This window comes from Anomaloglossus baeobatrachus, chromosome 3 (genome assembly GCF_048569485.1).
Source record: "Anomaloglossus baeobatrachus isolate aAnoBae1 chromosome 3, aAnoBae1.hap1, whole genome shotgun sequence".
In the NCBI taxonomy this organism is placed as follows: Eukaryota; Metazoa; Chordata; class Amphibia; order Anura; family Aromobatidae; genus Anomaloglossus; species Anomaloglossus baeobatrachus.
The window spans coordinates 629954066-629970278 of NC_134355.1; the positions used below are offsets into that span (position 1 = coordinate 629954066).

Genomic DNA, 16213 nt, shown 5'->3' on the forward strand with positions numbered 1-16213 from the left:
CCATGCTTAATGGTTGGCGAGATATTCTTTTCTTTAAATTCTATGCTTTTTTTCCTCCACACATACCTTTGATCATTGTGCCCAAAGAGTTTTATTTTAATCTCATCGGTCCACAGGATTTGTTTCCAAAATGCAGCAGGCTTGTTTAGATATTTTTTGCATATTTCTGACGCTGAATTTTATGGTGAGGACACAGCAGAGGTTTTCCGCTGATGACTCTTCCATGAAGGCCATATTTGTGCCGGTGTCTCTGAATAGTAGAACAATGTACCACAACTAGAGAGTCTACTAAATCTTCCTGTAGGTCATTTGCAGTCATGCAGGGGTCCTGATTTGCCTTTTCTAGCAATCCTACGAGCAGCTCTCACAGAAATTTTTCTTGGTCTTCCAGACCTTATCTTAACTGCCACTGTTCCTGTTAATTGACATTTCTTAGTCTATTTTGACTGACAAAAGGGCAACTTGAAAACACTTTGCTATCTTCTCCTTCTCCTACTTTGTGGGCCTACATTATTTTCATTTTCAGAGTGCTAGGCAGCTGCTCAGAAGTACCCATGACTGCTGTTTGTTTGGCACAAGGTTAGAGGAGGCTGGGTTTTTATAAGGCAGTGAAATTTGAATCACCTGGCCTTTCCTAATGATAATGATATTGAAGAAGCCATAACCCCAAGCATTTATGCACATGTTGAGTATTTAGTGCATACATTTTCTGCAACAAATCTGCATCTTCTGTTAAAAAAGTGCATCAAAAACATGTTGCATTTTTGGTGTGCCTTTTGCATACATTTTTCATAACAAAGTCAATGGTTTGAAGGGCTGAAAAACTCAGGCAAAATATATTGGACTGTACTCACATGTCATGAGTGCAGTCCAATGTTTCACATGCACCCATAGACTTGTATGGGTGAGAAAGAGCAGAGACAAAGTCAATAGCAGCATGTGGTGATTTTTTTTCCTAACTCCGATTAGAGCTAAGGAAAAACTGGCAGATCTAACTTAGAGTGTAATGGAAGATTTTCTTTCATTGCAATCGTCCGATTTATATGCTTGTGTGAGCGAGCCCTAAATGTACATAAATGTAGGAATTTGTAATCATGAGAAATGGCAAAGGGAAAAGTATTGAACACACTTACTGAAAATGAACACTTCATACAAAAAAATTTGTTGGTGATGACAACTTCAAGATGCCTCCTGTATGGAGAAGCTAGTCACATTCATTGCTCGGGTGTGATTTGGGGCCATTCTTCCACACAAAGCCTCTTCAAATCCTGACGGTCTCGTGGACTCCTATGAACTTTTGTTTCTTCCATAAATTTTCCATTTGATTCAGGTCAGGTGATTGGCTGGGACATTCTAGCAACTTTATCATGGCATTCGAAGAGTTCAATTTTGGTCTCATCTGACCAGACTATATTCCACCTGTATTTCTCATGTTTGTCTAAATGTTATTTAGCAAATTTTAAATGCGCTTTAACATGCTTTTTGTTTAGCAATGGGGTATTGTGTGGTGAGAATGCATACAGGATATGGAGGTGAAGTGCTAATATTACTCATTTTTTTTTTTTTTTTTTTAAAGAACTACACCTACTGATTCCAGGTCCTTCTGTAGCTCTCCACAGGTGGTCCCTGGCTCTTTAACAGATCTTCGACTAATTCTTTTTCCTTTTCTGTCTGAAATCTTGAGGGGAGTACATCGTCATGACCGGTTTATAGTGAAATGATGTTCTTTCCACTTCTGAATTATGACCTCAACAGTGTTCACTGGAATCTTAAGTAGTTAAGAAATTCTTCAGTAACCAATGTCATCAGTATGTTTTGCAAAAAAAACTGCAAAGATCTTGAGACAGCTCACTGGTTTTACACATCATTAAATGTTTGTTTTGTGGCACCTTGATAATGAGACACCTTTTTATAGGCCATCAGTTGAACCAGTTGATATTATTTTTCACTAAGTGGCTGGATTGCTTTCTAATTACAGACAGATTGGAGCTGGTATCATGACTCTCCATGGCTTTTTGCACCTCATTTTTTTCATGCGTTCATTACTTTTTCCTTATTATGACACCTCACTACATTTATGGACATCTCTTGTTTGATTTATTTGCCTGTGTGATTTGGATGGGTTGCTAGAGACATCTGGAGAAAATTGCATGTCAATACCACCTTTAGAAATACATTTATAGTACTTTTTTAGCAAGATACCGTCTTGCTAAAATTTGTGTGTGTCTTATAGTCTGCAGTCAGTAAGGTCAGGAGAGCGAAACCTCCCTGACTACTTCCTTAAATCATAAAAGTAGAGCATTCATATTTGCTGTGGTCTGATCACTGAGATAAGTAAATGGCTGCATAGTTTTCTCTCTAATTAATGCTGAGTAGAAGGGACTGAGTTGAGCTTGCTATCGGGTTAGGCAAAGCTAGTGTCTACAAGAGGGTTAATAGAATGGATATTTAGTGCACAGGCTGAAGAAAAATAAAATGCTCACATGTAGATGACAAGTTGATTTACAGTTAAGAGTCTCCCAGACAAAAGCATATAGGATACTTATATGACGCTGTCCTTTTCTGCCCACATTTATATACTGTATAGTCATAAAGGGTAAAGATAATCATTGCAACAAAGGACTAGCTTATTAATGTGGCATAAATTAAAGCCATTACACATGTAAGACACTAGGCACATAGTGGATTCCACAATTAGGCCGGGTACACATATCCGGCTTTTCGCCGGTTTGACGGATGTGGCGCACGTCTGTACAGTGTATACAGTACACTGGCAGCGCAGCAAGCGCCGGTCACATGCTGTCATGTGACCGGAGCATGTGACCCAGAAGTTGCGCCGCTGTCACTGTACTGTATCATACTGTACTGGCGTGCGCCGCATCTGTCAAACCGGCGAAAAGCCGGATATGTGTACCCGGCCTTAAACAACTTTGGTACGAGACAACCAAAGTAAACTGTATTGTGACCTTGTTATGTCATTACTGGGAATCGTATATTAAGCCCCCTTTTTTGTACAACCCTCATAATATACTTCTAAAACTTTGGAAAAAAAATAATTCCCCCCCTTCTTCCGTAGAACTCCAAGAAATGAGCGCAACCATAGAACACCAACATTATTCACATCTCCCCCAATACACATCTTTACATCATCAAGGTAGTTTTAATATTTTTTTTTTCTTATTTTCTGTTGTCCAAACCTGGGTGCATCTTATAGTCTGAAAAATACGGTACTTAGAAAATTGGTGATGTGCTCAAAACTTATTTTGCCAGCTGTAAGTGGTCACCTGCCTACCTAGTTGAGGTATCAACAGAAGAGACTCCTGACAATGTGCATGTTCCACACTCTCAAGATTTGTCATATAGTGAACTGCAGAATATTATGTCAAGCCTGGAAAACCTCTTTAACTCTTTAATAACTTGGGAAAGTTTCATTTTTGAGCTTGTGTTTCTTCCACACTCTTTATTCCAAGATATAATACTTTTTTATCATTCTGTAGACATAGCTACATATACACTAATGAGCAAAAGGGTAACAATGTTTTCAACTTGAGCGTTAGACTATCTTCAGGTTATAGACAATCATCTTGGCTATCTCATCCATAAATTTGACTTGTAACTATTTAGCATATGACTAGTTTGCCTGATTCGTTTCATGTCACTGCATAGTTACTTTTTTGCTCCTTGTGTTTGTAATTTGTATTCAGGAAGAAAAAAAATATAATCTGTTCTCACATTTCTTAATAGTTCAGTGTGTGATTATATTAATTCCCAAGTGAAGGTCACTGGTTCAAGCTGAGGAGCAGCCATGAAGCTTTCCCAAGAAAAGAGGAACAGCATCATCCAGCTCATCAGTAGCAGTCTATTGGTCAAGAAAATTGCCGAACTGCATCATGTGAGTGCCACGACAATTAGAAGAATATGAAATGAAGCCTGCCCATTCATTCAAAAGCCAAAACGTGGACGTTGAGGCAAAATATCGGAGTCAACAAATCGGCTCATCACAAGGTCTATCAGTTCACCAATCATGGCAATGGAGGCAGCTTATATGCTTTGTATTAGTGAGATCACAGATGTCCATGCAAGCACCGTGCGATGCAGGTTACACAAGTCTGGAATGGTGGCCTGAAAAAAGTGAAGCCCCAACTTCAATATCATCACAATAAATGTCGGCTTAAGTTTCCAAAGAAGTATAAAAAAAGTGGACAGTAGAAAATTTGAAACAGGTGATTTGGAGCAATGAGACAAAAGTCAATAGACTAGGCTCTGATGGGTGGAAATGGGTCGGCAAAAAAAGGGCTAATGGATCGAGAAATTGAAGGAACTCTCATATTTGGTGGAGAAAGCCTGATGATATGTGATTGTTCCACAGCCATAGGCATTGGATACTCGAGTAGGATTGATGGTGGCCTCAATGCTGAGCTCTATGTGAGTATCCTACAAGACAAGTTACTTCCTACCGTCAAGTACTATGGGTATGGATAGGATGGCATAGTGTTCCAGCAGGATAAAGACCTAAAGCAAATGTCGAGATTGGAGAAGAAATGGTTCAATGACAATGAAGTAGAGGTGCTGGATTGGCCCCCACGGACCCCAGACCTCAAACCAATTGAAGGTAGAATTTAAGAAAAAGCTGTATACATACCCAAGGGGGTCCACTAGTATGCACCAACATTGGGAATGTGTAGATGAGACCTGGGATCAACCCATACACTGTGCCATCAGTAATGTAGCAGAGGTAGAATAGCGTTGAACCTCGTGTGAATTACATGGGAACTGGGTGTATTGGGGGTTAATACAGGGGACAAATGGGTGGGTTTTTTTTATTTTATTTCAAATAAAGGATTTATTTTGTTTTATTTCTTTTCACTATTAGTAATGAGGGGGTCTCAGACACTTCAGATTACTAATCTAGTGCTTAGTGGCAGCTATGAACTATCATTAACCACTTATTACCCAGATTGCCACCACACCAGGACACTCAGGATGAGCCGGGTAAAGTTCCGAGATTGTCCCATCTAACGGATGAGACAATCCTGGGCGGCTTGCAGGCTGCTGGTTTTAGGCTGGGAAAGGCCCAATAACCATGGGTCCTCCCCAGCCTGAGAATGCCAGCCTCCAGCTTTATCATGCTTGGGGATCAAAATTGGGGTGGATCGCATGCCATTTTTTTTTTTTTTTTAATTATTTATTAAAATAATTTAAAAAAATGCCCATGTGGTCCCTCACGATCAGTATTGCAGCGGTTTGGATGCAACCTACCTTAACTGCGTCCAAACCGCTGCGGTGTACAGTACAAGCATAGTGGATGGGATTCCTAGAAATCCTGTGCCCACTATGCTTCTTTTTTCTGTAGGAAACACTGACCTGCGGAGCATCTTTCCAGGCCGCAGCATGTCAATTGTTTGTTGCGGAATCGCATGCGTCCTCCGTAGGGAGAGCACAAGCAGGAGGCCGCAGCGCACGGAACCCTGATTGTGGGTATGAGCAGCTGCAGTCTCCTGCTGTCTCCTGCGGAGGAGACATGCAGCTCCCCCGGTCAGGACTCGCTGCATTCTGAACGCAGTCCTGATCGTGGGCACATACCCTAATTCTGATGCACAGCCAAGATAAGTGCACGGCTGAGGGCTGCAGCCTGTAGACATATGCTTTATCTGTCTTAGGTATTATAATATGGGGGGACCCTACGTGAATTTGTTCGGTTGGACCCGCCAATCCCATACTAGTCAGGTCATGCATGGTTCTTCTAGCAGGACAATGACACCTCAGAAGCCCTCAGAAATGGATGGATAAATTGCTGAAGAGTTCTGAAATGGCAGCAAGAAGTCTAGAACTAAATCCCATGGAACACCTGTGGAGAGATCTTAAACTTGCTGTTGGGAGAAGGCCTGAGAGATCTAGAGCAGTTTGCAAAAGAAGAGTCCAAAATACCAGGTGAGAGGTATAAGAAACCTCTTGATGTGGAAGAGACTGATTTCAGTTATTTATCCAAGAGGGTGTGCAACCAAATATTAAGGTGAAAGTGCCAACAATTTTGTCCAGCCCATTTTTCGGGTTCTGTGTGAAATTATGTAGAATTCACCTTTTTGTTTTTTTGTTTTGCTGCAATACACACAGTGGAAATAAATGTGTAATTGCAGTAATTTTCTGGGAGAAATTCAAGGGTGCCAATACTTTAAGTTATGACAACATATCTATACACACTATATATATATATATATATATATATATATATATATATATATATATATATATATACACACACACACACACACACACACACTCACACACACACACATGGATATATACAGTACCAGTGACAATAACTTGCTGAGAGAATTTAGTGTGACTGGATTTTGGGGCTGTTTTTTTTGGGATAGGTCTATCCTACAATCTACTCTGGGGCTTACAGACCTATTGACAGTAGCTGGGTCAGCTCCGCAGTCTGTTGAGACTAGAGAAAGGCAGAGCTGCTGTTTAGTCTGCTCTGCAATGAGAGGTGCGCTGAAGCTAAACAGAAAGGTGTTTGTTTGGTGAACACATTAATACAAGTGTGAGCGGCTGCTGGGAATATGGAGATTGGTGATGCTGCTACACTTATCCTATTTCATTATACTTTGGAAAATGTCTGTTTATGCTATTCATTTATGCTGAAGGAAGGTTGTTTTCATTGTGGAGCTGTAGAGTTTATGATAGACAATAAATTACATGCTGCCTTGCTTTAATTTGTGCATGCTCACATCCTAATTGGAGTAAGGGTTTAGGCATTAAAGCTCTTTAGTATGTTGCTGCCTCTTTAAAGGCACCAAAATTAATTGGACAATTATCTCAAAAGCGCTTTAATGGGCTGCAAGAAATATTCCCTCATTAATCCATTATTATTTAAGCAGATAAAAGGCCTGGAGCTGATTCCAGGTGCGGCATTTGCATTTGGAAGTTGTCGATGTGATTCCACAACATGTGGTCAAAGTAGCTCTCATTGAGAGAGAAACAGACCAGCATTATTCTAAAAGAAAAAAAAAATCATTCAGAGAGATAGTAAAAATGTTAGGAGTGGCCAAATCAATAGGTTGGTACATTCAGGAAAAAAAAGACAAGAGCGCAATGGAGAGCTTGGGAACTCAAAAGGTCCTGGAGGTCCACAGATGACAACAGTGGTGGATGATCACAGAATCATTTCCATGGTAAATAAAATGCTCTTCACAACATCCACCCAAGTGAAGAACTACCATAAAGAGAAGACTTCATGAGAGCAAATACAGAGGGGTCACCGCAAAGTGCAAGCCAATAATCAGACTTAAAAATAGAAAGGCCAGATTAGACTTTGCCAAAAGACATCCAAAGAAGCCGCTCAGTTCTAGAACTGCACATGATGAATATTTACACTATAAGGTCTTGAGGAGTTTAGAACAACCCACCATTGTCTCATATAACTATTCTCGGAGTAATCTAGCGATGTTGTACAGGCATAAAATGTTACAAAGTTTGCACCCCAGATTCACGCAGCTCACACACATATTCAGAACATTTTTTAGACACGCTACTTTCACTTCCAGCGTTAAACCCCTCCACTTCCCCTCTTATGTTACGTGCTCCTGAGGCACCCAGGCTTTTGTGAGGTCCTGGAGATTTGTCCCCACCTTCTAAAATACCCTGAATATTTCTGAAGAGTTGTCAAGTAAGGCATAAGGATTCCATACTCACTGGGAGTGAAAGAAGTATTCCAAAGCCTTTCATTATGCCGGTATGTCCAGCAACAAAAAGAAGAGAAAATGGGCAAACTTATGTACACAGAACTCATATTATATTATGTGCACCATAGAAAAAAGTAGGCCTAAAAGACAGACAAATTCTGCTGAATATGCTAAATATTTAGTTAGGGAGTCACTTGCTTGAAGGCATCTTTTCATGACAGGTGGGCTCCCACAGCTTGAACAAAATGAGCGCTAAAGGGTTTATGGTTATGGTGTATCATCTCCTATATCCTGCATGGAAAATGTAAAATGAATGGCCGACCAAGAACAGGCCGGGGCGGCCCACCTAAGCAAGTGGTTAATGGTTCTCTACGTTTGCTCATAGATCGCAGGGCCTAGAAGTAGATAGCTCTCTATATGTCCCATACATCTAAATTTGACATTTGTAAACGGACAACCCATTTAATGATTAGAGAGGTGTCCCAAACGGCCTTTCCTCTTGGTCCAAAAAAATAGTCTGAAATGTTTGGCAAAAGATAACCAGCTTTGGAAAAAAAAACATTTTTGTGCTATAGTCAGTAGATGTTTACGCTATAGGTATCTATGTATGGCCACTCAGTGGTTGCTGTCTGTCGAACATTTTGAAATTTGTCACGATTTTGAATTTGTAGTGTGCTAAATTGGAGTCTTACCAAAATTCACTAAGTTAATAGCAGTGCACGCCCTCGCAAATTACCTTCTTGTCTGGCCACGAAGCTTTCAAAACGGCCTGTGTTCTGAAAAATACCAGCAGCTTACTGTCCTCATCACTCAGATTAAACGCTTGCTCCATAATTTGTAGCACGTCGATTCTGGGTTTCACCGGTAGAGAGTCATCACCACAAAATGGCCGTAACCAATCCAAGAGGTCGTCAGAAGAGACAAGCTGCTCCCTGTAACATAAAACAGGCTACTTAAAATATGACTTCAAGAAATTCTGGAGCTTCTGAGTCCTGCAGACATCTGTGAAAGTCTAAGCACAGACTAGAACGTACATGCTGACCACGAGTCTCCTAACCCAAGGGAGAAAGCCTCATATATCTCTTCGCGGCTCTCAGGTCGGGAAACCCATGGCCAAACCGAGCATTGTGGTCAGTGCTTTGAACGAGTTTTACAGATGTCTGCAGGAGAACATAGTAAAACTATAAAACTTGTAGCTTTCTTTTTAAAAGGGCCATTTGGAAGCGGAGCTGTTTGCTCGCTATGTGCAACAAGGACACATTTTCCTTTAGATACTCTGGATAAATGGGGCAGATTGAGCCTAAGGCTATGTGTGCACTGGAAAATGGAATTTTCTCAAGAAAATTCCGCAGGCATTCAAAGATTACCGCACTCGCGGTAAAAAACCGCGGGAAACCGCACCCGAAAACCGCATGCGGTTTGCCGCGGTTTTACCGCGGTATTGTTCGCGGTATTGCCGCGTGCGAGTTGGGATGTGCTTTGTTGCATTCAATGCAATAAAGCACATTGAAAAAAAAAAAAAGTCATTTCATTCTGAGATAGTAGATAGATAAAGAGACAGAAGAATAGATAGATAGATAGATAGACAAACAGATAGAGGGATAGATAGATAGAGGACAGATCGCTGCATTTCCCACGGTTGGCAGTGAGTTCACATTACCGGCTGTGGGAAATGACCGGTAATTACCTCTGCTGTCTCGCTGCGAGACAGCAGAGGTAATTCAGCGCTGTGTGTCAGTCACGGCTGGATGTAAGGAGCCCAGGACCTGTGGATTACACCAGAACTGTGGATTACGCCGGAGCAGTGGATTACGCCGGAGCTTTGTTTCGGGAGGGGTTAATAAAATGGTGAACGAGGCTTGTTTGTTTTATTTAAAATAAAGGATTTTTCTGTGTGCGTGTTTTATTCACTTTACTTATGGGTTGATCATGTCAGCTGTCTCATAGACGCTGCCATGATCAAGCCTGGAGTTAATGGCGGCGATCCGCCACCATTAACCCCTTGTATTACCCTGCTGCCACTGCTACACAGCGGCAGGAAGAGTCGGGGACACTCCGGTAGTGCCGCATAATGCATGTGACAGTCCCGGGGCAGCTGCGGCTGGTATTCTCGGCTGCGGGAGGTGGGAGTGAGGCGGGGGACATTAACCCTGCCCCTCTCCCTCCCCAGCCTGAGAATACCGGGCCGCCGCTGTGTGCTTACCTCGGCTGGACGGTAAATATGCAGCGGAGCCCACGTGCTTTGTTTTCTATATTTCCGTTTTCTTTCTATGTGTGTTCTATGTGTCTGTGTCTGTGTTCTATGTCTGCAAATGAGAAAGCCGCGGAGACACCATCATATGTTTCTCAACGCTGGCAGGAAAGTAGCCAGGTCTTTCACCGGGAAGGAACAACCACGGGAAGGGCAGTCTCCAGTCAAGGAGACCACCTATACCAAACATGGTATCCATCCACAGACAGCCGTTTCGGGGTATTTGCCCCTCATCAGTGTGGAGTAGGAATCTGGCTAGTGGGGGCAATGCCTAGTAAAAGACTACTTAAGCAAGTATGGTGTCTCCGCGGCTTTCTCATTTGCATACTTCCCAGGGGGCTTTGCTCTAGAATCACTGCGTTGAGAAACACGTGATGGTGTCTCCGCAGTGGATATGTTGATCTCCCAAAGGTCAACAATGCTTGCTTATGTGTTCTATGTCTGTGATGTCTATGTGTGTGTGATCTGTGTGTTTGTTTAATCTCTGCTTTGCTTCCTCTTCCTGTAATGACATCACTTCCCTGCAAACCGCAGACAAGCGATGTACATTACCGGAGGTAAACCGCGAAATACCGCAGGGAATAAAGCAGGAAAACGCAGTGAACCGCACAGAATTTGCTGCCTGCGTTATTCCCTGCGGGATTTCACGATTAACATTGGAGTCAATGGAGTGAAATCCCGCAGCGACGTGCGGAAAAGAAGTGACATGCAATTGTTTTTGCTGCGGGAATCCCGCAGCAAAACATGCAGCTGTCAAATTCCGCCTAGTGCGCACAGGATTTTTTTTGCCCATAGGTTTTGCTGGTGATTCACTGCAGAGATGTTATGAACATTTTCTGCAGCGAAACATGCAGCAAAACCGCAAAAAATCCGCGGCAAAATCCGGTAAGTGCGCACAGGGCCTAAAAGTACAGGCGCAGTGAGGACAATATACCATAATCCTCCATCTACTCAATATCTATGGTTAAAGAATAAGCACTGAACCTTATTATATATGGGAAACAGTCTCCGATCATCATTCCAACCAGTGGTCCATGCAGTACATGTTGCTCCTGATAAGTGGGCCTGGAAGGTGCCAGACCCTTGTTAGGTTATACAGCTTCTTACACAGTTGCACCTAGAGAGGTCAATACTCTGCATCAAATCAAAAAAGTCCGTGGAGCCTCTGTTAGGAGTCTCGACACAGAAACTAGCCAGATATCCCTCCGGGAAGGACCTAGCCAAGGAGTGGCTCTTTTTAGGAAACCACCATAACCTTAAGATGCAAATGTATTGGTCATTTCAGTGCACTTGCAGTCATCGGCTCTTCTTTTCTCCCCACTGACATCACCATGGCTTCTTGTTTTTTTTTTTTAAACTCGTTTTATTGAAGGTTAAGTAAGACATTACATTATAGGATAAGTCAGCAATTTGTACTTTACAAGTATACACGTATACTGTTTGATAAGCATAGTAATAAAGCAACATCAATTAAATCCACAACTATTACATTCAATCTGGCCTTAGCACATTAATCATTGCAGAGGTGTCAGTTCATGAAACATATCCATTCTGGGGCGAAAAGCCCACCTCAATAAGAAAAGCGCAACCCAGATTACAGAGGTCTCGTAATATCCCCAATACATTATATCATAAACCACGTATTTCTCCTTTCCACCCATCAGAATACCATTAGTTACTATCACGCCAGTACCGACTGTAGGCTATCAGCTAGGGAGCCGGGCGATCCTCCGGTCAAGGGCGAGCCCATCCATCTACCCCATATTTTGTCAAATTTATTTAATGATCCCCTTATCTTATAAACATAGTGTTCTGACGGAATTATAGCATTTACCAACGCAATCCATGAGGCTCTAGTTGGAGGGTGGATGCCCATCCAGTTTAGTATAATGCCCTTCCGGGCCAAAAATAATACCTTTTTTATTAGCAAATTTTCATTTTGGGACCAGGAGCGTACGTCCACCACCCCAAACAGACACAGAATTGGGCACAGAGCAACTCCTTTCTGAAGTATGGTGGATAGAGTCGTTACAACCTCGCTCCAATAGGAGAGAATGACCCGGCAATCCCATATCATGTGCCAGAAATCAGCACCGTCTCTCCCGCATCTTGGACAACCCACCCCCACCAGATTATTCGCCTTTTTCATCTTGTTCAATCTTTGAGGAGTCATATAACTTTGGTGTATTATGTATAACTGAATCAGTCTATTATTGACTGCAGGAGAGACTAGCGTGTGGGATTCGACAATGTCGTCCCACACTACATCATCAATTTCAGGGATCCTGACACTCCACCTCTCCCGGACAGAAAGAGGACTGTTCATGGCCTTGGCCCGGATAAGGGAGGAATACAGTTTGGAAATGAGGCCTCCAGGGCCCTGTGATCTGATAATTCCAATGACTGGAAAGGAAGAGAATCTAATCCCACGACCAGAGAACTGAGCCCGAAAGGCGTGCCTAATCTGGAGATACTGAAACCCATGAGATTCCGGCAAATCAAATTCTGCACGCAGCTGCGCAAAGGGGCGGAGATCACCATCCCGGACCAGTGATCCCAAGGAGACTATTCCTCGATTCCTCCATTCGCCAAACCCCGGCAGCCCACAAAAGTGTGGAAGGTCCAGGTTATCCCATATTGGTATCTCAGTTGGCATATCATGGAAACCAAAAATGGTTTTAGCCTCCCTCCAGACCCTGGCCCCCAGTTTGTGTATTGGGAGGACACGACCCTCAGGAGCCCTCTTGTGGTCCGTCAACAATGGCCATAGGAGATCCATACCTGTGAACTCTGCCAGAAGACCCTCCGGAGAACCCCTCACCCCAGGAAGTGTCCAATGTCCCAAATATTTCAATTGTCCGGCCAAATAGTATAAGTACAGATCAGGAAGGGCCATACCCCCCATGTCCTTGGGTCTCTGCAATTTGGCCAACTGGACCCTTGATCTGGAAGGACCCCAGACAAAGGTGATCATCAAAGATTCCAGGGACCGAAAGAAAGAGCGGGGAATCTGTACGAATACATGTTGGGTTATGTAAAGACACTTTGGTTGCACTATCATTTTAAGGAGATTAATCCTTCCCGCCACTGAGAGCGGGAGTTGGCTCCATCTATTAAATTTCTCCCCGAGGTGTGATAATAAGGGGGCAATGTTTCTTGCTATCATCTCCGAAGGGTTTCCCGTCAATATAATCCCCAGGTATTTAAAATGATCCACCACTGGAACTCTACATATGTGGGTATTCATCATTTCCTCCCTGTCCCGGGATAGGAAGAGAAGGTACGATTTTGACCAATTTATTGACAGGCCCGAGAACTCCCCGAATCGGTCGATTAACTCTACGGCTCTAGGAATGGAGGAATCCGGATCAGAAGCAAACAATAACAGGTCGTCTGCATACAGAGACAAACGTTCATCTCCCTTACAATGTCTCACTCCCCGGTAGATTGGGTCCGTCCGAATGCGCACTGCCAACGGTTCCATGGCGAGGGCGAACAGAAGAGGGGATAGAGGACATCCCTGCCTAGTTCCCCTCCCCAAATGGAAGGTTTCCGATACTCCGCCTCCCACCTGAATGTTAGCCGTTGGGGCTTTATAAATAATCTCAATCCATCTAATAAAATCGTTGCCAAAACCAAATGCCCGCAGTACCTCCAGCAGGTATGGCCATTCTATAGAGTCAAAGGCCTTGGCCGCATCCAAGGAGACCAAAGCCCAATCCTCCTCTAACTTGGTGCCCATCTGTAGAATCACCTGTGCCCTCCTCAGACTATCCGAGGTACTTCTACCCGGAATGAATCCAGACTGATCCTCATGTATTATGGAGGAGATCACTTTATTGAGTCTAGTTGCTAGAATTTTGGTAAGAATTTTGTAATCAGAGTTCAACAGAGAGATCGGTCTGTATGAGCCACAATCCAGTGGATCCTTATCTGGTTTCAATAGTAGCACGATGGTTGCCTCATAGAAGGAATCAGGCAACCGTCCCCTGCGGAACGAAGCCTCAGCCGTCTCCAGGAGAGCTGGAACCAGCTCCCCCCTATACTTGTCGAATATCTCAATCGGGAGTCCGTCTGGGCCAGACGCCTTACCCCTATTGAGGGCTCCCATCGCCTCCACCATCTCTTCCATGCTAATGGGCTCATGCAAGGCCGACCTCTGGGCCAAAGTCAATCTGGGAAGCTCCATATCCCGCAAGTATTCAGTGATCTCCTCCCTAGACACAGCCAGCCTGGACTCATATAGGTTCCTATAGAAGTCCAGAAACACCTTCAGGATGCCAGTGACTGAGGTGATTGATTCGCCACCGGAGTCTCTGATCTTAAGGACCGCAGGTGAGCTAGTGGATTGGCGCACCAGGAACGCTAGTAAACTACTAGATTGGTTCCCTTGCTCAAAATATCTCTGGTTCATGAAGAAGACATGCCTCTTAGCCTTATCCTGCAGGAACAAAAGATATTTCCTCCCAGCCTGTAGCCACTGGAATCTGTTTCCTTCAGAAGGATCTGAGGTAAATCTATGTTCAAGCATTCTATTTTGAGTGGCCAATTCCTCCTCCTCTCTGGCCGCCTGTTTCTTGACATAAGAGATAGAAGAGTGACAGCATCCCCTCAAATACGCCTTAAGCGCGTCCCAGTAGGCCGAGTGATTCTCTTCCACGGAGTTCGTCTCGGTGTATGCCCTGAGCTGATCAGGAATCCTATCATTGGTACCAAAGAGTGACAGCCACCAAGGGTTAATCTTCCGTGACACTTTACGAGACTTACAACCCTCCCACTTAATGCTGACAAATACCGGAGAGTGGTCTGATACTGACCTGGGTAGATGACACACCGATTGTATATGGGCACAGACTCTTTCATTTCCACAGATGTAATCAATTCTAGACAATGAGTTTTTCCCTGGGGTATAACATGTGTATTCTCTCAGTACTGGGTTAAAAAACCGCCACATGTCACACCACCCCACCTCCTGTAGGAATGCACTCAGTCTAGTTTGCATCGTGGGGGAGATCGGGACCTGTCGGGTGTTGAATCTATCCAGCCCTGTGTTACTAATCAAATTGAAGTCCCCCATGCAGAGCACCAAGGCTTGTGGGAATTGTGAGGCAAACTTAGCCGCTTCATACAAAATTGAGATTCCCATCGCAGGGGGGATGTATATGGCCAAGATCACTATCATGATCCCATCGATGTGAGCCTGGATAAACACATACCTTCCATCATTATCCTTTATAATCTTACCCGGGTCCCACCGCAATGCTTTATGGACTAGTACCGATACTCCCCTCGAATATGAGGAATGAACAGAGTGAGCTGACCATTGAACCCAAGGCTTCTGGAGCACTCTCGTGGTTTCCAACAACAAATGGGTCTCTTGTAAACATACAATCTGAGCTTTGGATTTTTTGATATGTGCAAATACTGCCGCCCGTTTCCTGGATGTGCCCAGCCCCCTAACATTCCATGTCATCAAGCTTAAAGCCATTGAAATGTATCTCGTACTGAATTAATAGGGAAATGTCAAAAACTTAACCCACAGTAGAACTTGGGCAAACGTACCCTTAAATACAAACTATCGGTTGCAAACACACAGCCGAAAGAACTGATCCAGTAGTGTGACCAGGAGAGGGTGTCCCTAGTAACGACCAGGGTGAACCAACGTGGCAAGATGGTGTACTTGGTACGGGGGTGTCCTCAAACAAGGACTTAAGCTTCTCCTGCAGTCCAACGTATTGAGTTATCCTGCAACATAACCTTTAATCGTACGTAGGTAAGAGAACCCAGAGTGAGTAGGCATAGAAATATGGGAAGAGAGAAAGAGAAGAGAGAAGAGAAGGAGAGTAGTAAAGAGAGAAAAAAAAAAAAAGGGGGGGGGTAAGGAAGAGAGAAAGGGGTAAGGGAAGAGAAGAAAGAGGAGAGAAATTAAGATGGGCGGAAGAAGAGAGAGTGTGAGGAGGAGGGAATATAGAAATATAAGAAGAAGAGAGGTAACGGAGGGCATACTGGGTGGAAACTGAAGAAGAGAGAGGGAGGTTGAGGAGGGAAATTGGAGAAAATAGCAAAGAAGACTTAGAGGTAGATAGGAATAGAATAGCAAAGATGGGTATGAGGATGAGATAAAGGGGCTGATGGATTAAACAAGTAAGTGAGACTGAGAGGGGGGAAGAAGAGAGAGGAATGTAAAGGAAATGGAAGGAGAATTTGCAGGCAATCTCAAATTATAAGTGACTATCATGTATGGTGACCCCAAAAAACCTTAGTATAGCTC

At 43.5% G+C, this 16213-nt stretch overlaps 1 protein-coding gene across 1 annotated transcript in view; it reads right to left on the reverse strand.

The window, feature by feature from the left end:
* Positions 1 to 16213, reverse strand: part of NBAS (NBAS subunit of NRZ tethering complex) — a 1027824-nt gene that overhangs the window by 154845 nt on the left and 856766 nt on the right. Inside the window, 1 exon segment of the mRNA XM_075341124.1 lies at positions 8428 to 8623. Within this exon segment, the coding sequence (XP_075197239.1) occupies positions 8428 to 8623 (196 nt within the window).